The sequence below is a fragment of the Glycine soja genome, chromosome 4 (assembly GCF_004193775.1).
Source record: "Glycine soja cultivar W05 chromosome 4, ASM419377v2, whole genome shotgun sequence".
Taxonomy (NCBI): Eukaryota; Viridiplantae; Streptophyta; class Magnoliopsida; order Fabales; family Fabaceae; genus Glycine; species Glycine soja.
The window spans coordinates 48,209,990-48,235,629 of NC_041005.1; the positions used below are offsets into that span (position 1 = coordinate 48,209,990).

A 25,640-nucleotide genomic window follows, 5' to 3' on the forward strand; every position below is an offset into this window, starting at 1 on the left:
TTAGCTGCACAAAAAAGAAAGGGACAACTAATTGAAATAAATAAATATGGTTCTCTAATACATGAATCAGAGACTGGCTCCTCTGTCTGCTTTAGGATAGGAAATGATTGGCTATGCATCTTCAAACCAAAGAATAATGCTTGTGACTTGCATTCAAGTATGGCGGCTGCACTGGAATGCAGGTCTGCAGAAATTTCAGAGAAGCTATAGTCTAAATTGTACCAATGTGAGCTGTTTGTGTGAGTAATATCATGCCAATACTAATCTTCTTTTATCTGGATCTCTGTAGTTAATATCTTAAGTACAAAGTTTGTTCCACACTCGAAAGATTGTGGCTAACAACAAGTCACTCATACCCTCTTGGGATGATATTTTTCTTATTATGCTGAATATTGTCTAAGAATGGTTCTGCAATTTCCTTAGATGTATACATTGTTGAATACTGTGTATTCTACCTGCTAGGTCTCTACCCCCATACTTGGATACCTTGTGGTTTGTTTGCATTTGTATTCAAATTTTAAATCAAATCCCAAAAACAGTTATTGTTTAATTTCAAGTCCAAATGTCTGCAGAATTGCTTTTAACTTTTAGCTCAACCTACCACCTAGTTGCTACCTGTCTTGTTGCTTTCGCTCTATTCATTTGCCACATGCTTAGGGTACAGACAATTATCCTTGATTTTTTCTGCTTGTAGTCTTCAAACAAGAAAGCATTAGTTACTCATGCATATCTTGTGAGTTATGACCATTTAACAAAGAAGTATGCCTATAGGTAAATTCCTGTAAAATTGATTTGTGGTGACATCTGTTACTTTATGATCAGAATCAGACCATAGAATAGAATACACCATTTTTATGCATAAAAAATATGTATGAGGAAAAATGTTCCCATCATCCCTTGTTCCTAACACTAGGAAACTTTAACATAAGCAAGGAAAATAGAAAGTGCAACTGACAACTCATAAAGCAGAAAGAGATGCTGTGATAACTGTAGGTGGTGTTGGAGTATAAAACTCATCATCTGTCCAATTTGTCTCTCCCCAGTGCCGCAACATGCTTTTCCAGTTGCACAAATTATCTATACATTTCTTCAAGCGCCTATCTTTAACTTTAATTCGCCAATGCCCATCCGTGTAGTTTGCTATTTCAGCCTGCTTACGATCCCACTCCAACTGTGCCTTCTGCTTTGACTTCAACAGGCAAAACTGCTGCAAAAGCTCAGGCATTGCATCATGCACCTTCCACCACTTTGCATGTGCAACATCACTTGCAAATTCATGAAAGATATCATCATTCCAGTTGCAATCATAGTCCCGGAAGCATAACCATGGCTTCACACCTAGATAGTGAAGGACATACAAAATTGGAGGTTCTGCACCAAACAACAGAGTTTTCATTTGTTTCTTCTCTTCCTCATCGCCAATCCAAAAATGCTTCAAGAAGTTCATGTGTCTTGGTATCCTGTGCCACCATGTAAATATTTCGTTCAAATATCCCTGGTCTCCTCCATTGTAGGACTCAATCTCATTGATATGATCCATCAGGAGCTGGAATGTGCAATTTGATGGCTCAACCACCATGACACCCGAGTTAAAGAGAGTGGCATTGTTTCCAGTGGCAGTGATTTCTGGCATTCCAAATAGGAAATCGATGTTTCTTAGTATGAGCAAATCTGCATCAATGAATATTATCTTGTCATAATCTGTCAGCTGCCATAGCCTGAACTTGCTGTAGTTCCATTCATTGTAAGCATCTTTTTCAGCTTTGGGGTTTCTGATCCTTTGTATTGTTCTAACCTTCCAACCTGCTGCTTCCAAACCACTTCTGTGATAGCTGCTGATTGTCTCATCAACAAGTATTACAAGGTCTCGAGTTGATCCAGACATGCGGATGCTTTGCGCAGCAGCTATAGCCCCACAAACATAGACATGAGCCGAATGCAGAATTGTTGCATAGGCTTCTCTGGGAGCATTTCCATTGTATACCAGTTCTGCTTACAATTAAATTAATTCAATTCCTTTAGTGTCAACTTCTTGTTAAGAAAAATATAATGGCAACAACATGATAGTAGTAGAACATGCAATAATCACATTGCAACGATGACATTTTAATTCTCAGGATCATGGATGAGAGTGTAGTATGTTTAAGCATGAAAGAAAAGGGTGGTGGTCATTTTCTTTATTCCACAAGTCTCCATTTTGGGAGTCTTCAGCAACCATCAAAATACCCAGAAAATATACGAATATGTAAACAAGTCATTGTTTGTGAACAAAGTTTCAAGTTGTGGTTGCAGTTTGGTCAAGATCGGTGCGAGAAATTACAAACGAATATGGTTGATGAGGCCATAACTGTGGTAATGTGGTTGCAGAGAACCCAAAAACCTTGACATTGCAATCGCAGACCGATTTTAAAAACCTTGTTGGTGAAACATAGACATTTGCAACAATTAACTATGCTTTTGAAGGCATATAATAATGATGTTTTGTGTCAAGAATGTGAAGGACACAGAAAGAGAGCATAACTTACCTTTGCCTCTCATAGGAAGTGCAAGTTCACAAGACCCTACAGGAAGCTGGACCTTTTCTCTCAAGACACTCAAGTTTGGTTTGTATAGCCACACATTCCCTTCACGTGCAACTAGTTCTTTACATGCGAACAAATTTGGTATTGGAAAGCAGTTGGTAATGAAGAGCACATAAACGGGGTAGTTGCCTTTGAAAGAGGTTGCTAGTGCAGCAGCTGCAAGCTGAAGGTGCAAACGAGCAACGTCTCTAGACCAGTTCCCTCCATTCCTACAAGGAAGCTTCACAGAAATGAGGTTAAGTCTTATGCCAGGGGATCTTAGACTTGGAAGAGAAGGACAAACAGGAACTTCGGTTTCTTCTTCCTCGTCGATCCATTCCGGGTACAAGGACTCCCACGTCACATTTCTTGCAGCATACTCCAGAGGCAGAACAACATGTGTTGCATCAGGAATAAGATGCTCCCATTGTGCTAATTCAGTCTTGTTGAAATTTACGAGCCCAATTCCTTCAAGTTCATCTTCCCCTGTCAGTTTCTCCGTAATTTTCAGTATTTTATCCCAGTCAGTGGCTACATTGGACATGTAACGAGGATCTGAACCACCCCATATCCACCTGTATGTAAAATTAGACTATTAGAGATACACTCACACATTACACCACTTTCATTAAAGGATATCAAATTAACAATATAATAAAATTTTACTTCGTAGTATATATAAAACTAATGATGATTTGGTTCTTTTCTTACTTTATATAAAGAGAATTTTGTTTCACATTTTGCTAAATTATGAATCTGACAAGAGGTAGTAGTTTATATCAATTTAGCATTATAAGGAAGTTTCATGTTCCCATAAAATTGAGTGTAACTCTAATATTTTTTCATTGTTAATCAATAAAAAAATCATCATTAGCACAACTTTTAAGTTAATTATTAAAAAATCAAAAAAATTATTGCAATAATTTATAATTAGATAACAATAAATATAAATCTTTTATATTATGAGTGTATATATCATTCATTCTACAAAATTTGGGTGGAAAATTTACTGATGATTTTGTCTTATAATTTCCCCTCTCATTTTAAGAGACACCAAACCAATCCTTAATACAATAAAAATTTTAATCCCTGTTAAGTTCACTTTAGAAAATTTTAATCTAGGGACCGAAGATATAATCGTGTTGCATTTGCAAGTGTATGTAGAGGAATGATAGTTATACTTACCGAGTGCCAGAGCTTGATAAATGGTTGGTATTGTAAACTTCCGGAGAGTATAGGAGGGTTACAAAAGTGCCGCATATGGTTATCAATAGGATAAGTTTTAAGAAAGACAATTTGCATCTTGAGCTCCTATCTTGGACAGATAAGTGGAAAGGCTTCTCTGCATCTTTTGCTTTGTTTCTTGGAAGTCTTCGTTTGTATAAATCTTCACTGTACCATGTAATGACTCAGAACAAATTTACTAGATAATAAGAAAAAGAAACAATTGTTGATATGAGTTTTATTGGTTTAGTAGACGTGTCAATCTCAGCCTCTACTCTAATCTTGGATTTTCAAGAGAGCTTTGTTATGGAGAAAATTTTGTGTGCTATTTTTCTCTATAGACATTTACAGATTTTAAGTCAGTAATTTTTTATGTATGGAACGTTTGGTAAGAGAAAAGTTTTTTTATGTTTGAAAATTATAATTTTTTCTCATAATAAATAAAATTTATTTGATTGGTCATTAAAAAATTTTAGATAAATTTTTCAGGAATAAAAGTGATATATATATTTTTACCAATAATTTTAATTATTAATCATATTATATAATTTAATTAATAAAGAATAATATGATATTTTTATTGTAGTAAAAGAAAAACTAAATTTAAAAAAGTAATATTCTCACTTCCTCAATAGAAAAGATTTCATGAAAAATTGATTAAAAAAATATCATTGACCATGAATGTTATTTTTCAAAATGCATATTAAACAGAGAAAATCAAACTATGAATTTTCTCCTGTGAAACCAAAGGCCCCCCAACATTATTGATTTGATTTTTATATGATAACGAAATCATATTTCAGTCTTTTCATGAAAAACATGAATGGATCAGTCCTTACCGTTTACCGCAGTTAATGTTTGCACCTCCATGTGTAATAATAGTTCAAATGCTACGTAGGATAAACACTAAACGTATAAGCATTACTTAGTGTTTACGACAATTGGAATTTCTATTGGTTACCGCATGATCAGTCTCATACAGTAATCATTCTGTTCCAAATCTTATATATAAGTTCGTCATCATTCTTAAGCTCTACGCAAACATAACTAATTCGTTTTCGGGCATACAGATGTGATTTAAGGAACTCGATCAAAAAGGCATTGACAGATTGAAACATCTCATACCTTCTGATTCTAGAGAATGTAACAGAAACATAATTCTATAAAATAGTAAGCATGCTAAAAAAATTTGTTCTTAATTGCAATTCTAAAATCACATGGGTCCCCATAATTTTAAAATATGCAAACCCTCCAAGTGTAGAGTGTAAAACTGATAATTTCACTCTCTCTTGTGACTTGTGAGCAAATTGTATAGTATTTGGTTCATTTGCAAGAAAGTTTAATTAACTCAAATGAAATCGTAAAGTGTCAACCAAGGATCATCTGTTTGTGTAAATAACATTCTTTCATTTATTTTATAACACTAATATCATAAACCTAAAATATTTTGTAAATTGTAACAACCATAGAACGGTGTTATTGGACCAGTTGGATATACTGTTATATATATATAGATAGATAGATAGTTGGTCCGTCCTAGGAATATAGAATATTGCTCCCTACGTGATTTACTGTTGATACAGACTTGATAAACGCTAATAAAGCCAAAGGATCCTTGGCTATATGGATTTGCACGAAAGCATGAAATAAGAGATTGATGGCAGAAAAATATGGAAGTGATTGCCTTAGCTTCCTTAGAATCTGAATAAAAAGTCTTTTGAGATAAAATGTCATTGTCATTTCCAGAAGATATCAAAGGGTGTACGATCCCACAAAATGTTAACATATGCAGGTACTTCCAGTTGTTTGAAAAGGATTTCACAACATTACGATATACTTCAAATCCAACTAGGTGGATGCATGGAATTAAGCTATATAACACGCAGTTCTCTCAATCAGAATTTTGTGCCAATTTTCCTTGGTTACTAGGAAACATGTATAGAAACTAGACATATCATGCATGGATAATGACACACAAAAAAAGACTACAAGTTTTAAAAATTATAGGATATATAACACATGATACAACATATAAAATTAACATAAATTAAGCTTAGATAAAGGCAAGTATCTTTTATTTTCATTTCTTAAAATAACAATAATAATAATAATAAGTTCACATTATTATAAATTTGTTTCATGTTTTTAAGTATGTATTCAGAAAATGGTGAAAACAGTTAACGTGTCAATTTCACAATTACAAGAATAAATAAATAAATACATAAATGCTTAATATTTTAAAACCTAGCATTAGTTAATAAAATAGCTTTTTGTCAAAATATTCTAATATTTTTATTTGTATTGATATTGAAACTCAAAAAATAAAAAATTATAAAATATAGCAATGAAGATCGAAGTGTTTAGTCAAGTGTTTATTTTGAAGCATGTATGTGTGCTGCCTAACCTAGTCAATATCAAATTGAAACAGAAAAAGTAATTCCTACGAGAAAGGAAGAGAAAATATTTAACCTCAAACAGAACTCTATATAATATAAAAATGATGGGTCCTAGTTATAAGGTGAAATGCAACCTTAATGGTTGGCTGAGAGCGAGAACAAATACATTGCCTTTTTAACATGTTGCAAACGCAATGATAAATTTAATTATCATGCTGAGTGTCAAATTTCGGGGCGTACTTTAAATTTGAGAGATAAATTTATTTTTATCCTCAAAATTTAATATTAATTTTTAGCCTTATAATTCGAAAAAAAAAAGTCTTTTTTATTCTCTTTACCCAGCCAGAAGTCCTTTATCTAAATTCTGTCAAAATAAATATTTTGAGGAAAAAACATAAATTTGATAATAAGAATACAAAATTAAAGTAGATTACAATGTAAACACTTGTAAAATTTGTTAGTTAAGTATGTGAAATCTCTAACTGTGTTTTGACGAAAGGAACTAAAAATATTTTTTTTCTCTCTTCAAATTGTAGACACTAAAAAAAATTAATTTTAAATTTGGATGTACAAAAATCAAATATTTTATATTTGAGAAACTAAAAACATATATAAATCTAAAATCTTTTATGATTTTCCACTTAAAAGATATTGAATATATATCATTATTACACGTTAGTATATTTAAATTAAATTCATAATAGATAGTGAACTATACACTTCTCATCTCATTATGATAATAGGTCCCAAAGAGGAAACATGATGATTTGAAGCTTAGTGGGGAATCTTTTATGTTAAAAAAACACCTGATCTTGTTTGTGATCCTGAAAAGAGAAAGAAGCTGCAGAGAATGAAGAAGAAATTAATGAAGTTAAGTGAACTCACATGGATGCAGGCAAACGGTGTCTAGCTTCAACGGCAAGAGGAGAAGTTCCCATTGACATGGTTCCTCTCATTTTAATTAACTATTCACCTACAGGGGCATGCTACCATCTGACCACCTGCACAAACCAATAAAACAAGCTACTTTAATGAATTAATTTATCTTAACAAAAGAAATAATGGTCCAATCAACTAATGAAAAACTAGACTAGTACTCCTAAAAACATAATATATAGAGATCAAGGTGTTCAATAGTTTATCATGTTGAAGTTGCAAATATATCTGAAATGGTTTTCAATGTATGTAGATAAAAGAAGTGAAGAAGAGTTGATAGAATCATAAAAGAAGTGTCATAAGTAGGAACTGACAAGGCCTACATATATAGTAAATAGTACATGGTAAATTTACTCCACTAGGCAAATTAAAAACATAACAAATAACAATCGTGAGAAGGGCAAAACATGGTTATATATATGTATACCAAAACAGGAACTAATTAAGAAGATAGACAATGCTCTTGTTGTTGTTGTTGTTGTGAAGCACAAAGAGAGATAGAGAAATCTGCGACCTTATGGAGAACAGAGAGAAGATCATGGAAGAATAAACAGAAAAAACACTTAATGATGGCATTGTTGGGGCGTTTGAGTCAATATAGACCGAGTAACCCTCCCAATAACGTCCTTCAGAATTTTTCCTTCATCTTTTAGTTTCATTCTAATTTTTGGTACTCACCAACTCTGCCGCATCCATCAACTTCTTTTCCTTTCTTTTTATTACTCTCATTTCTCTTCTTCTTTTTTTTTTTATTCTCCAGTTTAATTGGAGGAGGAAAAACTTACCTTAATTAAAATCAACTTATACATTTAATATGTTTATAAAAGTGCTCTCGTTTAATTTCCCTGCAAGATGAAGTTCATAAATTAATTTTAATTTATGAAAAATTAAATTTATTTTCGTTTCTTATGCAGTTTATTCAAATAGGGCTACAACAACAACAAAATGTTCCTTGGAAGCATCAAAACGTAGAACATTTTTCATGTAGAAACCAAATAGAAGTGTATTGTTGTTAATAATATTGGATTTGCTGACAGATGATGGATAGAGCTTACGGTGTCAACTTAGTTGCAATGGTAAGACTCTGTTTTGATGTTTTGAAAATATGTGTTTATTCTAAAAAGAAAATAGAATGTATTTTTTTTATAAAGACTAAAAAAAGTATATTTAGTTACTTTTATAACAGCATGATAGAGATTAATTTGCAAGTGCTTCTTTACGTAAAGATCAAAATATGCAATTTTTATATAAAATTTAAAACAAAATAATATAAAGAGATGAGATTTTTAATTTAAGCAAACGTTTATTTTACACTCCTGGTGACGTAATATCAACTTTTTTTTTTGTAAGCTATCAACTATTAATTTCTAGTTGACAAGCCACTGTAATACGAGGAGACATTGTAGCACTCGATTGGCTGTGGAACTAAATAGTTAGCAAAGTATGCATGGCCTTAATTTGCAATGGCTTCTAAGATCTTTGAAGTTCTAACTGTACAAAAAGCAGTTAAATTTTCTCGAAATTGTTCACCCCAAATAAGAGAAGCTTAATACTAATTAAGATGCCCAATATGCAAACATTTTGCCCTTTTTAATTTCTTGCTATTTCCATACGGAAAAGAGAGAGTGCATGAGTTTATTATTGCATTAATCCTTTGAGTTATCAAACTTTCTATTAATTAGTCCATGATTAAGTCGGAATTTTGTTATTAAAAACATTTATTAAATAGAAAACAAAATCGAAAACCTAAATACAAAAATTGTCGTTTTAGTGAGAGTTGTTGCTACTTGATAGGGATGATTAGGTTAATGAAAACAATTGTTCATTGGATTTAGAGTAAAGGTGACCACATGTCCCAATCCCATGTGTCGAATAGGAAAACCTGATATTTCTACTTTTCTACCAATATTGGGAAATGCCTTTAACCAAGGAAGCCTGTTAAAACTATAACTTTTATATCCCTCCCTATTAGACTTTTGGCCCTTGATTTTGATTTGTTCATGTTCAGGGTTTGCATTCCCTCCCTAATTTTCTCTTTTATAAGAAAATGCCTTAGTTAATTGCATATCAATTGTAGGTAAACACTCTTATCATTAAAATTTTCTCTTAATGTTTTATACTAATGAAGTTCATCTGCATTTGAAGAAATTGGGTGGCAACATCAAGCACCTAATCAGCTGCCAAGACAACTACACATAACACGAGTTTATTATTATTTTTTTGCTCTCTTCATTCGTATAAAGCAATTATAATGAAATTGTCCTTCAGATTGATGACATTCGTTTAGGTGTCCTTTCATAGACTATTTCACCAAACCCATGGTCTGGGCACTACCAAAATTCGTCAAAACTGCCATGAAAAGGTTAATGAACTGAAATAAAAAAGATTTCTTATTAATCAAAAAAGGAACATTGCACTAGTTGACCACCCCTGTTCCCTCCTGCCTCCAGGATTTGTTTTACTTTTACGGGTCTTAGTCTTTGAACATAAAGACATACAGTTTTAAAAAATTAAAAAAACAAAATTGATTTTCCTACATCCTTGGTTCTGTAAAGTGACAGTAAATGTGACTTACTTGTCAACTTTTTCATTATTACACAAAAAAAAAAAAAACTAAATTCTACCTTACATAAAATTGCCATAATACACTTAACCTCTTGATTTAAAATTACTTTTTATATATCCTCTTGATTTATGTAATATGTATTCTTAGGGGGGGAGTTTTCTTTACACATTCATTTTACACTCACTCTTTCTTTTCTAATAACATCTTTCATTTTTTTATCCTTTTTATTTCTATCTCTTTCTTCTCCACCCCACTTTCACACTATTTTTAAGGGTTAGGGGAAATAATAATTTTTTAGTTAGGTAAACAGTATTGGGAAGAACTCCCATTAAAAAGGGATATTAGCTAATTCAGTGTTATAAACAATTTCTGATAGCATCATCCACTATGATTTAAGGGGAAAAAAAGGGAAAAGAATTCAAACTCTATGTTAAAGTCCAAGGCAGAACAGGTGGCAGAGTTATAACCGAACAAGCTTGTACTTTAATGCTTGGGGAAGACTTGCTATAGTAATAAGGAAGCCTTGCACCCATCGCTACGTATGCCTAGTGTTCCCATCCCATGTATTACAATTACAATAATAAAATAAAATAAAATATATATTGAAACTTTGATGAACATAGAATTCTTTATACTCTATACTGTGATGGAATGAGATAAGGAAAATGAAAGGGGATATGGAGACGTGAGGAAGTGCGTATACTGTATTGCAAGCAAAGCAACGGTAAAGGTTATCTTCTTGCACGCTTGTAGCAGATTTTGTACATCCTAGTTCTATGCATGTTCTTTTCCTTGGAAAGGTTGAGTTTTGACATCTGAGAGTGCAGAGGAGTAAGGGACCACTTTAAAAACTTTGTTCTTTTTATTCATTGTCCGTTAGAAAGGATAGGAAACTTGTTAAACAAAATACAGAAAAATATGAATCAAAGAAGCTACATGTTATCCCATAATTATGAGTGGGCATACGAGCATGCCTGGGCTGTCCCCCCGCACTTTAAAATAATATATACACTAACAAAGCTAATTTTAGAGTTGTAACATCAAACTCGTTACAAAATAATGCAGGTTCAACCGTTCAAAAGTTATTAGAGCTTGGTTATCACCCTTAAAAAAATGTCTCATGTTTGGCTTCCAATTAATATCCGAACTGTGTTCCTGAGCATGCAAGCTTCTCTCTTCCTATTGACAACTGCTGTTCACAAGTGCTTCCAGCGTTACACATTGCCATGCAAGGCAGTTAGGATTATGGAAATCCCACAAGCAAACAGAGCACTGCATTTGCAATAGGATTTTCAGCTGCCAAACGTAACAGTTCAATAATCCTTTTCGCACAATAAGGGAAAGGGGGGTAACAGTACAACTACGAGGTTAAGATATAAGTTATTGATTTAGGCCCGCTCAAGATACCGAAAGAGGGAGGGGGGATAAGCATTTTTCCAAGTTCTCAAGTCAAGGACAAGTTCATTCATTTAACTTTTTAGTTTTTACCCCTCCACTTATTGATTTAGGCTTTAATACAATTCATTATCTTTCTGGGATTACAATAAAACTATCAAGTTCCAATTAAACAAAAAAATAGCAAACTCATCATCAAAACTCGGAGATAAGGGTGTTCTGAGATTTTTCTTTTCTTTTCCTTTCTCAATTACAAGATTCGGTCGAATTATTTTTACACATCAATGAATATTTTCCTCTAGTAGAAAAGCAGAGAATAGTTTTATTTTTCAAACCATGTGTAGATAGATTCAATAAGCAAAATCAATATTCAGATATCTCACGCTATGGGGAGAAAAACACAGTACAGCATTAATAGAATCACAAATCAGATCCAGATTTATCCTCTTTAGGAGGTGCAAATTGCCTGCTGAGACGAGAACGTGCCCAGGGATCAAGGGGTGCTCTCTGTGGTGGCTGAGGAGTTGGTGCCTTTGCCTGCCTAAGCTCATTTTCTCTGTCAATAAACCTGTTTCAAAGCATATAATTTTTTTAAATACGAAGTTTCAAATTCAACCTCCTCATTATAAGCAACTTCGAAGGTTTGAAGTATTAAACTATAACAACACAACATATTAGGCAGCAACATCAAGAAGATGAGAAAACAATCACTTAAGTGAAATCAAGTGGATACCCAAATAAACCTAAAAAATGAGTCTAAAACTAGACTATGAAAAGTAAGTGGCAATGTACTCACTCAATATAGGCCATCGGTGCAGCATCACCCACTCGAATACGGGTCCGAAGCAATCTGGTGTATCCTCCAGCTCTATCCCTGCATAACATAATCTCTGGTCAGTGTTACAGCTAACTACCATAAACTGACAACTGAAATTATATCAGGTTTATTACTTACTTGTACCGATAAGCCAGTTCTGTAAACAGCTTGTGAAGGACATCATCTCCTCGCACAAAACTAGCAGCACGTCTCGCAGCATGTTGGGATCCCTAAAATAATTTATAATGTAAATTATAAGCCAATGCCAGCAATGAGCAATCAAGCTAAATTAAAAAAAAAAGGCTACCCAGACAAGTTCATTCTCAAGGCCAAGGTGAATTTTTTATTTTTTATTTTTACATATAGGGACAAGTTCACTTCACAGTTCACAATACAAAGTTTGACAAAATCAAATTAATAAGTACTAAAGGGAAAGAAAACACAAATGAGGAGTCCCTCCCCCCTCCCCCAAACCCCAACTAGCCATATGCCCTGATTGAGGTGAAAAACTATAGAATACTGAAATGGAGGGGGGGAAAAGAGGTCATACAGGTGCAAAAACAAAAAAAACTGAGATGGACTCATAGACCTAACTTGTCCTAAAAAATTAAAAAGTCAATAGATAGGTTTAAAAGACAAGTAATTTCTCATCTGTTGCTGCCAATAAATGGCTCCGATACCATAGCACAACAAAGAGAGCTTCCACACCTGTAGGAGCGAAACTAACATTAAAATTTCTATTTTACCCCTCCAAACCATATATTCTAGTTCAACCATGGCATACCCGGAAATCTGGATGGCATCAGCACCAAAACGCACCTACCCATTCCCCTAAAACGGCAAGTGGCAACCATACTAGCACTTCAACAGTTGCCACTAACAAATACAGAGCTCCAATAAATTTAAAACTGCATATTAGTAAAAGCACCAAGTACAACTTGAACAAACAGAAAAGGTATTCACAATTTCACACATAAACCACCCACCCCCAACTTAACAGATTCATCCCTGTTTTAAAACCCATCTTTGAACACAAATCAAAAGAAGCTGCACAAAGAGTCAAACTCACAGTGCAAATCAGTTGACCCCAACATGAATTAGAATTAGAATCATAAAGAAACCCATACACACCTCCTTTCCAAGCTGCACCATATTATCCGCGAGTCTTCTGATCTCTTTCGCCTGCGATCAAATTACAAACACGTTAAGTACAATCTGAAATTCACAGGGTCGTAAACGACGTCGCCATGACTCGTACCTTGGCGACAGTAGTTTCGATGCGCTCGTGCTTCACCAACTGCGAGACCATGGTTCTAGATAAAAGGGAACGCACGATTCAGCATCTCTGCAAACAAAACAAAACAAAACAAAAAACGAATGAAGTGAAAGTATGAACTAACCTGAGCATGGACATTCGGTGACCGGTGGGTCGACCCAATTTCCTGAACTTAGTCATCTTCGCATAAACGCAGAAACCCTAACCCTAACCCTAACCCTAGCTAGCGAGCTAGCTTTCTATCACTGCACTTTGCACACACTGGAACTGGCGCACAAACGAGGTATCCGCTTCAGTTCGGATGCTGGGCTTGTTGAACAGCCCAATATTTTGTGTTTTGAATAGTGTGTGTACAACTATTATTATTTGTTTTATTTATATAATTAAAATTTGTAAAAAAATATAATACTTTAAATATATAAATTATTTTAAAATTAATTTTTTTAATAATTTTTAAATATAAATTATATTTTAATTTATGATAAATAATTTATATTATGATAAAATAAAATTATTTTTAATTATTCATACTTTTTTTAAAAATATAATTTATCAAACTCATAACTCAAGCATAGAAGTTCTACAAACTCTTAAAAGCACCCCCTTATTTTTAAAAAAATATAAACACATATTATCTATTATTGTTATCTTTTAGCCTCTATTTATATGATTTGAACCTATTGTTCGTCATTTTCCTCCCTTGTCAACTTTTGTGTTTTATTTGCTAGCTTTTTTTTAGTTTACTAAATACTTTTATGCCCATTGCATTTGATTTTAATATTTGTATTTTTATTGTTATATCTTTAAATAAATTATTTTTCTTTATTTGAGATCTTGGATTCGTCTTTGATCACATATATTCTCAATTAGAGATAATTCTACTCAAGACAATAGGGTTATTATTTTGAAGTTTGGTCAAAACTCAACCACTAAACCCAAGGGAACAAGAGAATAATTTGTTCAAAGAAAAAACATATGATCAAAATTATATAGACTTATGTTCCTTCAATTTTTAATTTTGATATAAAAGAAGTTTAGGTCAATTACATCTTAAAGACTCTTTAGAAGTAGGACAAACTTCAAAGATTCAAAGAATACTTATAAAAATGTTTACATTTTACCAACCAATGAGATTATTACATGGATAATGAGATTTGAATTCAGGTACTTGTGAGTTACAAGTTCAATCATTACTAAATGGACCAATATTTATTTCTTCAATTGATCTAACAACCTTATTATGATAAAGCTCTCCATCTTCGAAGACAATCAAATCTCCTAAACTTGTTTTTAAAGATTAATATTAGTTCTTAATTTGATAGTGGGGGGGATTTGAATTGACAATCTCTCCCACATTCCTTCTACCTTCAATCACCAAGTCAACCTTACCACTCTAAATCTCTCAAACTTAATTGTTAGGTTTACATCAAAATGGAAAATCAAAGAACTGCCATTTCATGTTTAAACAAATAGAAAGATGTTAATTTTCATTATTTATATTGTTTAAAACATATAAAATGAACTAAAAATAAAATGAAATGTGTTTTTCTTCCTAATCCATCTAATAACCCTTTTTTCTCTAAGATTAATTTGTATGCACTATTCGTATGCATTATTATTGCAAAACAAAAATTACACTCTCAATTTATTATAAATCATATAGGTATAACTTTTAAGATAATGAATAAAAGTCAGCAAGTTTATCATATATAAAAATAATACTTTGTAATTAGATGAAAATATAAAATATATATATATATATATATATATATATATATATATATATATATATATATATAAAAAGATTAAATTATACCGGTATAACTTTGACAAGTATTATATCATTTTTATATCTTAATATAAAATGTGATTTTTATTTATTCAACCGTTGAATTATATGTATATATTACCAAGATCGTTTGTATCAAATTTTTTCAAAATTAAATAACGAAAAAGTAATCAAATGATCTATATTTTTAGTATATTTTGAAATGTTTATATTGTGTCGATTTTAATCTATACAAATGAGCTAACAAATGATTTTGGATTAATATGAAATTTTGGATATGTTATCTATGTGAAAGGAACTTTCCATCCAACGGTAACTTTTTTAAAAAATATTATCATGTTAAAAGTTATAGAATGATGTAATAGTTGTTAAAGTTACACCGGTATATATGCATGTGTGAAACAAGAAAATTTGCATCTTTTTTACTAATAGGGGTAGTTTTTTTTTTTAATTACCAAATGGGGTAGTTTTTGGAAGAAAAAAAAAGTCCTCAATTAAGGAAAAGTTGTATTTCATGAATACTATTTTAGTATGACAAAAAATTCAAAAGTTGTGGATATACATGCGACTTCAACTTAAAGTGACTTTCAATGACTTACCTCTAATTGATTTTTTTTTTCAAAATGCTTAAATATGTTTTTAATCCTTTAAATTTGAATAATCATTTTTTAGTTCTTAAAAAAAATTGCTTTTATAAGTTCTTCAAATTTTTGAAAAACTACTTTTAGCTCGTTTATTTATTTGCGCTAATGGTGTCACAATTGTAGTGGTTTCTCAACACTAGAATTTTTATAATTTAATCTCCTCAAAAATGATTTGTAAAAATTTAAATTCATAAGGATATAAAATCGTCACAATTCAACATCTATGTTTTTATTTTTCTTCTTCAAAATTGCCAAAATATGAAAAAAATGACCACCAATTCATATGAGTCAAATATTTTGACAACTTAAAATTGTGAGAAATTGTTTTAAAAAAAATTAAATTAATTTTTTTTGGCAGTTAAAAACGGTCACAAATTGTTAAATGATAAACATATTGAACAAAGAGGGACTAAAAATAGCTTTTCAAAAATTTGAGGGACTAATAAGAACAATTTTTTAAGGACAAAAAAACAACTACTCAAATTTAAATGACTAAAAACATATTTAAGTCTTTAAAAAATTGCCTCCACTTGATAATTTTAAAAAAAAAATTATCCACATTAGATAAATAAGCTAAAGATTTGAACTCCCAATGCCTTTGTTGATCAAAATTGTAGACAAAAATAGTAATTTGTCCTCACACATAAAAAGAGTAACGATAAATGAATTATCTTTTGTTTTAAATACTCCAACATTTCTCATTTTTTTTCTTTCTATTACGTCATAAACTATCATATATTTTTTTTCTTTATCTCTCTAGATGTTAGATAGCATATGAAATGTCTATCAAACATTTTCATAAAATAAAATACAAAATAGAGAAGATGCAATTTGTTTTGGAAAGAAAAACATTCCGAGCATACACGAATTAGACAACCTTATAGACAATCTACCAAATATAGCAGCAACCTATGAATCTACTAAGGAAGATAGATCTAAAACAAAACAAACCTAGAAAAGCCTAGAAGAAAACAATATTGTTTAAAATCATGCTAAGGGGCCTCAAGCTTTTGCGTGTGGGGCATTATTTACATGTCTATATAAAATAAACATGGGCAGTAATGACCTAACAAAGGATAAATGTATGGATGCCCAATCCAAAAATAAATAAATGTAGTTCTCAACGAATAATTTTAAAATTCCCAATTAAAAGGTCCTTATAATTATAAACATCGAAATCCAACGTGAAGTAAAATAGTTATTCTATTCTCTCTAACTCACGTGTGAACAGGAAGTCAAATACAAAGCACACATGTTAAACTACAAGTCAATGTGCTATCCTCAATAGGAGAGCATGGTATAGAGGGCATACAAATCACAATTATAATTTTACTAAAATGTATCTACACGCCCCCACGAAGTCTAAGCAAAAAGGGCAATAAAGAATTCAGTATAACAATTACTGAATTTCCAACATGAATTTCATTCAAAAATCGAAACATGAGAATACTCATTGCATCTGATAAAGGTACCTATGCATATAAAATTTAGCAAACACATGTCCAGCCTTTCTTTTAAATACAAGAAAAAACATTTAAAAAAGGATATCTATATATGTATTTTCAAGTGTATTCAAACCACTCATCTCTCACGGTTAGGTTGGCATACAAAACAAAATCCACCAATATTTCATTCAAAACCAGTATTTAAAGAAATAATAAAAGACAAGGAAAGGAGAATAAAGATCGAATGCTATCACTTCCAAGTAAAATCTGAGAATCATTTAAATTCCTCGAAACTGTATTGAAAAAAATAATGTATATATCCCATCTTCTGAGACATAACCTACATGAGCAAGGTTTTCCTAAGGTACTCTATCATCTCTAAAGCCACATAATTGGGCAGCTCTACAGCATAAATTACAATCAATGGCCCATGGCGATAATTTAGGGGAAACATTGTTGAATCTGCAACAATGAGTTGAAATTTTCAAGAATATAAATAAAATCCTTTCCCGAGGATCTAAAATTGTGTCCCAACCACACTAGGTTGTAAAATTGCGTCCCAACCACTCTAGGAGGTAATTGTCTTCCACTTAGACAAAATGATGAGTCGGGTATTCATACTCATGACCATTATAATCATAGTATAGCCTCTCTCCCTTAGAAATATCACGAGTAGCAACCAAAAAGACCCTGCATTCACCATTAACATTGTATCTCACACACTTACAATTCTGCTTCTTCCTACCTTCCCTGCATCAGAATTGGATAAGTTTTAAATACAAGAAACTTAAGAATTAGCAAATATAATAGTACGTGAAAAATAAAAAGTAAAAGTTGGAATATTAAAATATCAAGTTCTTTAAAGAGCAAGGTAAAACCAAACAATTTATAAATTGCACCGCAAGAAATATGTCTATGTGAAAGGAGGAACCTTAAGTGAAATGATCCGTTTCATTCTTTCCACTACCCTCCTATTCTATTCTTTTAATTGAAAATTTGGCATGAGATAAACAAGACAGGCTTACTGTGTGTGATTATTTATGCCACTGATAAAGCGAGCAATGTTTCCTCGTTTATCAGCACAAATAACAAGACTTTGAGAACTTTCTGCTCCAAGAAGAAGGGTCATGATACTGTCACAGTCATCCTGTTCCCGTTTGTCAAGGTAATCCACATCGCCAGTGTATTCAGCAATAATTGTCATGTCCTTGATTAGGTCATCAGCCTCAACAGTATAGCTGCATCACAGAAAAATCCACTAAACATTAAGTTACCGTAGGTTGATTTCCTACTTCATGGTGATGAGTTCAAGATGGGTACCCTTCACGTGAATCATAAACAACCATAAAGGGAGGGAATTCGCCTCTTTTAGACATAGCAATGCATTTTTCTAAGGTCTCCATGTCTTCCTTGGAAAGAGTCTAACAGGAAACAGTATAAAACACTATCAAATAAGAACACAATGGAGATGTGAATGCTAATTAATTAGCCTGTTTGTTGCAGGTCCATTTCTAGGGGTTAAAAAAACTGTACAAGAAAAATAATTAGTTGAAACCTGCATGCCGCCATTTTCAAGTGAGGCTTGATTTGCAGATCTAGGAGCCATTCCAGGCAAGTATGTGAGGTGATCACTGAATTCCAAATTTAAGGCTGTTAAAGCAGAAGCAAGAGAACCCATCTGTTTCAATCTCTGGGCAGGATCTTTTGTAGGAACAAATGGTAACAATCTCCTCTTTTTCTTATGTAATACCAGAGGCCGTGAACGTTTCCGACGCTTCTTAGCATCTAGAAGTTCAGAACAGATAAATCAAGAAAAAAAAGTTCCAATCAGATATCATATGTTTAGTATTATATGGACATCCCACAAAGTTGAGGCACGAGTATACTAAAGAGTACCCTTTACAAATTAACTGAATATTAAGAACAGGATGTCAAAACATGATCATTTAAGTTTAAGGAAAAAAAATATCTAAAAGTTTTTTCTTTTTCTTGCCTATTTTACCAATAAAAAATCATCTAAAGATTCATGGTACATCCGCTGTGCAGTAAAAACAAACATGAACTTAGAAGTGCTGGCCAGCCTAGGAAAACAAAAGCATACAAGAATATATTTCATAAAAAATCTGAAGGAACAAATACTCAAAGGGAGATTAACATGCATCATTTATTCTACAGCCTTCATTACTTGTAACAAAGAGCTCATGTAAATGCAGAGTGTAACAAGCATTTTCTCAATTAAGCCAAAATCTTTTTAGTTTCCATGAAAAGTTGCTATAGTAACATCATTTGTTGCCAAATGATAGATCACTTTCAAATCAATCTATATCTACAATTCTACATTGATGTCAGATTTTCCTTTTCTACTTCCAAAGTCTCCAGCATAGATTTCATTATTCTTGTTCCTTGGAGACATCAACTTGACTATTTAGTATTTGTGCTGTTAAGATTGTTTACAGCCTATTGCTGTATCTATTCCAAACATAATTGTACTCTCACTTCTCTATTTTCTAATACTCAAGCTGACAACTAAAGTGTTCAGTGTTAGCTGCGGTTTTTATACAAACATTCACATAACTTTTGAGTTAAATGGGGCATCAGTGCATTCTCATACAAAGCCAAGGGAATTTAGACTTTAGAGTTATTCATGAAAGAAAAAAATAGGTCCAGTACACTTCTCTACAAGCATGAAGGCATATATATGCTAAACAAGTGGATGTGACATCCGCATAGAATTTGCAAAGACATAATTTCAGGTGAAGATTATCAATTTTACTTTTTAAGAACCCCATGAAAAAAAAAAAACAGCTATGATGACTGCTAAGCCATTAGACATTTGATTGACCTCCTTTGCCTTCAAACAACAGATTAGGTTTCATAGAGTCATTACACCAAAATCTGCATGCTAACAAAATGTGACCTAGCAGCCGCCTGGCACATAATTTTCCAATTGCCATGCAACTGAAATTAAAAAACAAATCTTTTATTCAATTCAATCTTAATGTCTAGATCATGAAAAAGAAAGGCATATATATAAGGAATAAAAAAAACAAAAACAAAAACTTTAGTAGCCATCAGTTGATTCAACTCCCAACCACAATAATTGCATTTGGCAATATCTATCATTAAACACGATAATCTATTGCAAATCAAGCCTAAAATTTGCAGCACCCAGTGATGGAAACATCAGTACTCCCATATCCTGCATAATCGAAAAGAAACACTCCACAATCCAGAAGGCTCAAGAATATGAACCCCTCAACCACACACGCATGCTGCATTCAGAAAACGTTAGTACAAATTCCGAAAGGTCATTACATGAACTCATGCATATCTCTAACAACACACAAAACACACAAGCAATACAACACATAATTCACGAGCCACACTCTGATGTCCAATTATTTTTCTCATGAATCCACAATACTTTTCACAAAACCAAACGCGAATTTCAAAGACGATTCACTCGACGTGTTTGTGTTCTCAAAATAATTGTTAAAACAAGTTTTTTGAGAAAAAAATAATAAGAGATTAAAACGTATAAGATAACAAACATGTCTGAAATTTTATTTTTTTTTGCTCGGCCAAAACATGTCTGAAATTAATCATCACCCTGAGAAGAACGCTTGTCATTAGCATCATCAGAACTCCTCCGAATCCCGAAGAAATCAATTATCTTCTTCTGAGAGAAAGCTGAAACATGCAGACACAATGTCATATTCATAATCGCAAAAGGTAAAATAAAATTAAAAAAATACAACAGAAAAAAAAAAACACAAACACGTTTAGAGAACGAAGCGAAGAGAATGAGAGAATGAGAGTCTCTTACTCCGCACTCTCTTCCCTCCCTGACAGTTAGGGCAAAGCCACGACCCAATCGGAACCCTCACGACGATAGGCCTGACGCATTTCATGTGGAAGCCTTTATCGCATTTGTCGCAGAGAAGCAGCTCCTCCGGCAGCTCGCCGGAGCCGCATTGGTCGCACAAGAGGTCGCTGTATGTTTCTCTCTCCAGCACCGCGTACGGCGCGCGCGCCATTATCTCCGACAGCAGCCGGTACTTGTTCACCGGCGGCGAGTCGTCGTCCAGCTGGCGCGGCGCCTGCGTGCGGCGGCTGAAGCCGACGTGGCGCTGAGCCGAGGGCGAAGAATTGGAGGTGGCAGTAGCCATGGCTCGGATTGGTAAATTCGCGGAGCCGCGAGGGGCAGAATTGGAATTCTCAATTCCCGAGGAAACGGTTTGTTGGAGAGGGAGACGAGAATGGTGTGAACTGTGGAGACGAAGCGAAGGGGAAAAGAAAATGAAAAAAAATAAATAAAAAGAAAGAGAAAAATGGGGAAAAGAAAAATGAGTTTGTTGGTGTGTTGTTTTTATTTATTTATTTTCGTTTGCGCTTCTCTTTTTTGCTTTTTATACGCGGGAGAGTGTGGTGGATGAATGAAGTGGCGCGCTGTGAATGGTGGTGCTATCGTGCGCCAGGCCTGCGCACTAACTTTTATGCGTGAAACCATGCGCACTGTTCCGGGTTTCCTTACCGTCACCGAGTCCTAGCCGTTTCTGCTTGGTGAGACGAAAATGGCCCCGTTGATCGGTCAACGCTTTGACGTTTGGCTTTTGTTTCAGGATTTTTTTTCAAATTTTACACTGCAACCATTGGAAGGTTTTGAATTTTAAATATTTGATATCCAATATGGTAATACACTTGGTAAAAAATTAATAAATGGAATATTTTACTAAATATAATGAGAGAAATTAATAATCATTAATTTTTAATTTAATTTTCTCACTCTATCTCTATAAAGAATTTTCTGGAATCTATGTAATATATTTTTCAACACTTTTTTTAATACTCATTTTTATTAATTAAATTTTGTTTCAAATTACAATTTTAAGATTGAAACTCATTAAATAAATAAAAAGTGGGATTTACAAAATTCGTTTTCTGATTTTCAATAAAGTATAATAATCATTGATAAACAATGTGATCACTGTAAAAAATAAAAAAAAATACAAAGAATGGGCTCGAAAAGTATTATTAATAGTTATAGAGATTTATAGAGTGTATTCATATTACATAAGATAAGACTTTTAATATATATATTGGATATATAAGACTTTAAATATAATAAAAAATATTTAATCTAATGCTACATGATAATATATAATTAGATGATCATTAAAAAAATAAATATAATATTACAAAATCTTATTACATTTTACATGTGATAAATGATATATTTAACAGAAAAAACTCGCATAGGGTGTTAATTATTAATTATTCTTTAAAAATATTACCAAAAAGAAGCGCCATACAGTGATGATTTTGGAAAATATTTATTCACTGTGGTCATATTAATTATCTTCATTTTTTTTTAATTTGTGAGTGACATCGTGCCGTAAGAAAGGGCTAACAAATTTTCAGGAATCTACGTAGTACTATATTTTCTACCACTCTTTTAATACTTTTTATTAATTAAATTTTATTGAAGATTGTAATATTATGATTATAATTCATTAAATAAGAAGTTGGATTTACAAAATTTTCGTTCTATTATTTTCAACCATTAATAAAAAAATGTAATTTTTTAGAGGAATAAAGAATGTATTTAATGATTGAAATTCATTAATGGTTGAAATTTCAACCATTCTCAAAATTTATACACCCATGTTAATTTAGATATGACTTTTTAATATTTATTATAAACTAAACTATCATATGATAAATGACAATCTATAATTAGATTATAATGTAAAAATTATCCATGTATTTAAACTAAACTAGATAATAATATTAAATATTATACTTTAAAAATTACTAATATTATACAAATTACAAATTAACCAAGTTATCCAACTAAAAAAAAACCCATACAGTGATGAAGTTTGGCAAGCATTTTGTATTAATTTATTGTGTTCATATTAATTATCTTAATTTTCTTAAATATCTCGGTGAAATCACGCCATTTTAGTATATTATTTGGAAAATGTATGTAATTTTAAAATTAAAATTTTATTTTCTAATTTTCATTTTTAAATAAAAATTTAACTGTGAAGTGTAATAGAGTATTTTACTTTTGGATAGTATCTTTATACACAATAATTTTTTAAATATTTTTAATAGTTTAATTTTTATAAATTGTCACTATAAAAAAGTATACATTTTTAATCAAATTGAAATTATTATTCATATAATTTTTAAGATAATTATTTTAAAAATTAATAAAATTATTATTGCTTATTAAAAATTAAAAAATTCATTATTAAATTTTATTATTATTTAATTATATTTTTATTAGTTAGGAACACTAAAGAATCCAGAGTCATATTTTAAAATTCCCATTAATATAAGCAAGAGTTTAATTGTCATGTTTTGTTTGTAAAATTAATCTTACATTTTCTATCAATTACAAATCATTTTTTGTGATTTAATTTTATGGTAATTATTATAAAATTTAATAAATTCATAAAATATGACCCTCTATAACTAAATGGCAGTATATAAATTATTTTACATTTTCAATATATTTTAATTCATTTTTATAATTTTTTATAGACAAATTAAATACATTTTTATGTTACTTGATTTTGTAGGACACCATTAGCACTAATAAAAAAGGTTTGACTATATTTGAGATTTACTATAGTTCAAATTCAAATATTAACCCACAAACACCCTTATTTACAAAAATCATACTTAAATTACATTTAAGCTCCTACAAAAGAATATAAATTTATAAAAATTAACTAAAATATCACATCAAATATAGCGACTATAAGGAATTGATAGTTTTAACATTTCACAGCACAGGACTTACAACCTTGCAAAAAAAAACAGGACTTAAAAGTTATAACGAATATAACCATTTAAATTAACTGCTGACTCTAAAAAAAAGTAAAATTACACTTTTATCTTTGATTATAGATTATAGATTTGAATCTAATAATAAGTGTTTGATCTAACAAGTAATATCAAAATAAAGTCATAAATTCAAAATTCTCCAATCGTATACCAGAAAAACAATAAGATTAGATTGTTGACTTTACTCGATTAATCTCAAAAACGTACTTAGTATTCCATCTTCACCCCATAGAAAGTGTTTGATTCAACTAGTATATTTTGAAGACAAATAAAGAAAAAAATCAACCTGATTAAAAACTTCAATTAATCACGAACCTTTCTTGAATTTACTAAATTACCACATTACAACACAAAAATGGGGTTGGAGTCAACGACACCTCGCCTCAAAAGTCAACAAATGTGCATATATCTATTTTGTTCCAAAAGTAAATTACTCAAAAAATTCAGTTCCAAACTCCGTTTAGTTTCTCTTCCAATTTTCTGTTTCTTCTCATTTCTCAACCTCACACCGCACTCTCTCTCTACGCCTCGCCGCTCCAGATTATTTCTCTTCCTCCGAATGAATCCGCCGGAGATTCCCTTCGGCGGAGCCCCGCCGCCGAAAAAAGAGGTTCAGCTCCAGGGCCCGCGGCCGCCGCCTCTCAAAGTGAGCAAAGATTCGCACAAGATCAAGAAGCCGCCGCCGCACCCGGCGCACCACCACCATAACCACCCCCACGCGCTGCCGGAGCAGAACCTACAACAGCGGGAACCGGTGATAATCTACTCCGTCTCCCCCAAAGTCATCCACGTCACCCCCGGCGACTTCATGGACGTGGTCCAGCGCCTCACCGGAGCTTCCTCCGGCGAGTACCCGCCGGCGGGTCGCGGCGATGTGTCGCCGGCGGCAAGGCTGGCCTCGATCGAGAAAACGAGCCCGTCGGAGAGAGAAAGGGTTTTGCACTACAAAGACGACGACATCGCGTGGATGTTGGAGGAGGGAGTGGAAGTAGGTCAATTTCCGGGGATACTGACGCCAGAGCCGGGAACCTTGCCGCCGATTCCGGCGGAGGTGTTTTCTCCGCCAATTTCCGGGGAGGACTTTTCGCCGTCATATTGGTCGGCGAGCAGCTTCTTGGCGAGTCCGTCGGGGTTTCTTTCCGTCGCCGTGGCGTCGCCGCAGCCGTCGCCGAACCTCTTCAGTCTCTTCGACTTGTAATAGGGTTTTTTTTTTTCTCATTCCACTTTGTTTAATTTTGGTGGTTATTAATTATTGAGAATTTTCATTTTCACATTATTAGTGGCGATTCTATCTTGTGCCACTATTTTTGTATAATCAGTAGAAAAAGATGACAAAGACTTTTCCTGGTCTACTTCCCCACAAAACAACTATTATTATTGTGATTTGTAACTGAGTTTCTTTTTCTTGATTCAGCTCTTGCTAATTTTGTTATTAAATTGTACTTTTAACATTAGGATTGAACAATTTGTATTTCAGAGTTTTCAGTAATGGATATTTTTACTGTTGTAATAAATATTGTTTATAAGTTTTACTTAAAGAGAATATATTGTTTCTCAATTATCTTCGTCAGAAAAGATGGTATTTGTCTATTTGCCATTATTTTATTTTAATTATATGAAATGCTAAAAGCTTTGACGGAATATAAACTACACTAAGTCACGTTTTAAGTGTGTTTTCATTTTCATTCATTGTCTGGTAAGATTGGGACAGATTTAGTTTAGTCTTTATTGAT

At 32.4% G+C, this 25,640-nt stretch overlaps 4 protein-coding genes across 5 annotated transcripts; 1 reads left to right on the top strand and 3 right to left on the bottom strand.

Annotated features, from left to right (window-relative positions):
• Positions 1 to 747: 747 nt before the first annotated feature.
• LOC114410104 (UDP-glucuronate:xylan alpha-glucuronosyltransferase 1-like) lies at positions 748 to 7,798 on the bottom strand. 2 transcript variants are annotated; one of them, XM_028373886.1, is made up of 5 exons: positions 7,632 to 7,798; positions 7,067 to 7,182; positions 3,747 to 3,953; positions 2,526 to 3,136; positions 748 to 1,989 (listed from the first exon to the last, which is right to left on the bottom strand). In XM_028373886.1, the coding sequence occupies exons 2-5, from the start codon at positions 7,135 to 7,137 to the stop codon at positions 959 to 961; spliced, it is 1,920 nt and encodes a 639-aa protein (XP_028229687.1). In that variant the 5' UTR covers positions 7,138 to 7,182; positions 7,632 to 7,798; the 3' UTR covers positions 748 to 958. The 2 variants fall into 2 exon arrangements, with proteins under 2 accessions (XP_028229687.1, XP_028229686.1); XM_028373885.1 differs by having other exon boundaries at positions 7,545 to 7,798.
• A 3,477-nt stretch (positions 7,799 to 11,275) lies between these two features.
• Positions 11,276 to 13,500, bottom strand: LOC114410105 (50S ribosomal protein L17-like). Its single transcript, XM_028373887.1, has 6 exons — positions 13,296 to 13,500; positions 13,154 to 13,208; positions 13,027 to 13,077; positions 12,034 to 12,125; positions 11,875 to 11,952; positions 11,276 to 11,646 (listed from the first exon to the last, which is right to left on the bottom strand). Exons 1-6 carry the CDS (start codon positions 13,349 to 13,351, stop codon positions 11,499 to 11,501), a joined length of 480 nt encoding a protein of 159 aa, XP_028229688.1. The 5' UTR covers positions 13,352 to 13,500; the 3' UTR covers positions 11,276 to 11,498.
• Positions 13,501 to 17,303: 3,803 nt separating this feature from the next.
• On the bottom strand, positions 17,304 to 21,406 carry LOC114410106 (probable Histone-lysine N-methyltransferase ATXR5). The gene is made up of 6 exons (XM_028373888.1): positions 20,876 to 21,406; positions 20,659 to 20,739; positions 18,605 to 18,834; positions 18,370 to 18,470; positions 18,075 to 18,287; positions 17,304 to 17,799 (listed from the first exon to the last, which is right to left on the bottom strand). Exons 1-6 carry the CDS (start codon positions 21,216 to 21,218, stop codon positions 17,640 to 17,642), a joined length of 1,128 nt encoding a protein of 375 aa, XP_028229689.1. The 5' UTR covers positions 21,219 to 21,406; the 3' UTR covers positions 17,304 to 17,639.
• A 2,918-nt stretch (positions 21,407 to 24,324) lies between these two features.
• LOC114410107 (protein MKS1-like) lies at positions 24,325 to 25,392 on the top strand. Its single transcript, XM_028373890.1, has one exon. The coding sequence runs from the start codon at positions 24,467 to 24,469 to the stop codon at positions 25,103 to 25,105; it is 639 nt and encodes a 212-aa protein (XP_028229691.1). The 5' UTR covers positions 24,325 to 24,466; the 3' UTR covers positions 25,106 to 25,392.
• The last annotated feature ends 248 nt before the right edge of the window (positions 25,393 to 25,640 follow it).

What these genes read in the sequence shown, in the direction of transcription:
- LOC114410107 (XM_028373890.1), top strand. Translation starts at nt 24,467, where the DNA reads ATGAATCCGCCGGAGATTCCCTTCGGCGGAGCCCCGCCGCCGAAAAAA.
- LOC114410104 (XM_028373886.1), bottom strand. Translation starts at nt 7,137, where the DNA reads ATGAGAGGAACCATGTCAATGGGAACTTCTCCTCTTGCCGTTGAAGCT. An exon ending in CACCGTTTGCCTGCATCCAT is followed by an intron (nt 3,954 to 7,066) that starts GTGAGTTCACTT and finishes TACATGGTACAG; the next exon opens with TGAAGATTTATACAAACGAA. An exon ending in TTATCAAGCTCTGGCACTCG is followed by an intron (nt 3,137 to 3,746) that starts GTAAGTATAACT and finishes TTTTACATACAG; the next exon opens with GTGGATATGGGGTGGTTCAG.
- LOC114410106 (XM_028373888.1), bottom strand. Translation starts at nt 21,218, where the DNA reads ATGGCTACTGCCACCTCCAATTCTTCGCCCTCGGCTCAGCGCCACGTC. An exon ending in TTGAAAATGGCGGCATGCAG is followed by an intron (nt 18,471 to 18,604) that starts GTTTCAACTAAT and finishes GTTTCCTGTTAG; the next exon opens with ACTCTTTCCAAGGAAGACAT. An exon ending in GTTTATGATTCACGTGAAGG is followed by an intron (nt 18,288 to 18,369) that starts GTACCCATCTTG and finishes TCTGTGATGCAG; the next exon opens with CTATACTGTTGAGGCTGATG.
- LOC114410105 (XM_028373887.1), bottom strand. Translation starts at nt 13,351, where the DNA reads ATGACTAAGTTCAGGAAATTGGGTCGACCCACCGGTCACCGAATGTCC. An exon ending in TCGAAACTACTGTCGCCAAG is followed by an intron (nt 13,078 to 13,153) that starts GTACGAGTCATG and finishes ATTTGATCGCAG; the next exon opens with GCGAAAGAGATCAGAAGACT. An exon ending in GAACTGGCTTATCGGTACAA is followed by an intron (nt 11,953 to 12,033) that starts GTAAGTAATAAA and finishes TATGTTATGCAG; the next exon opens with GGATAGAGCTGGAGGATACA.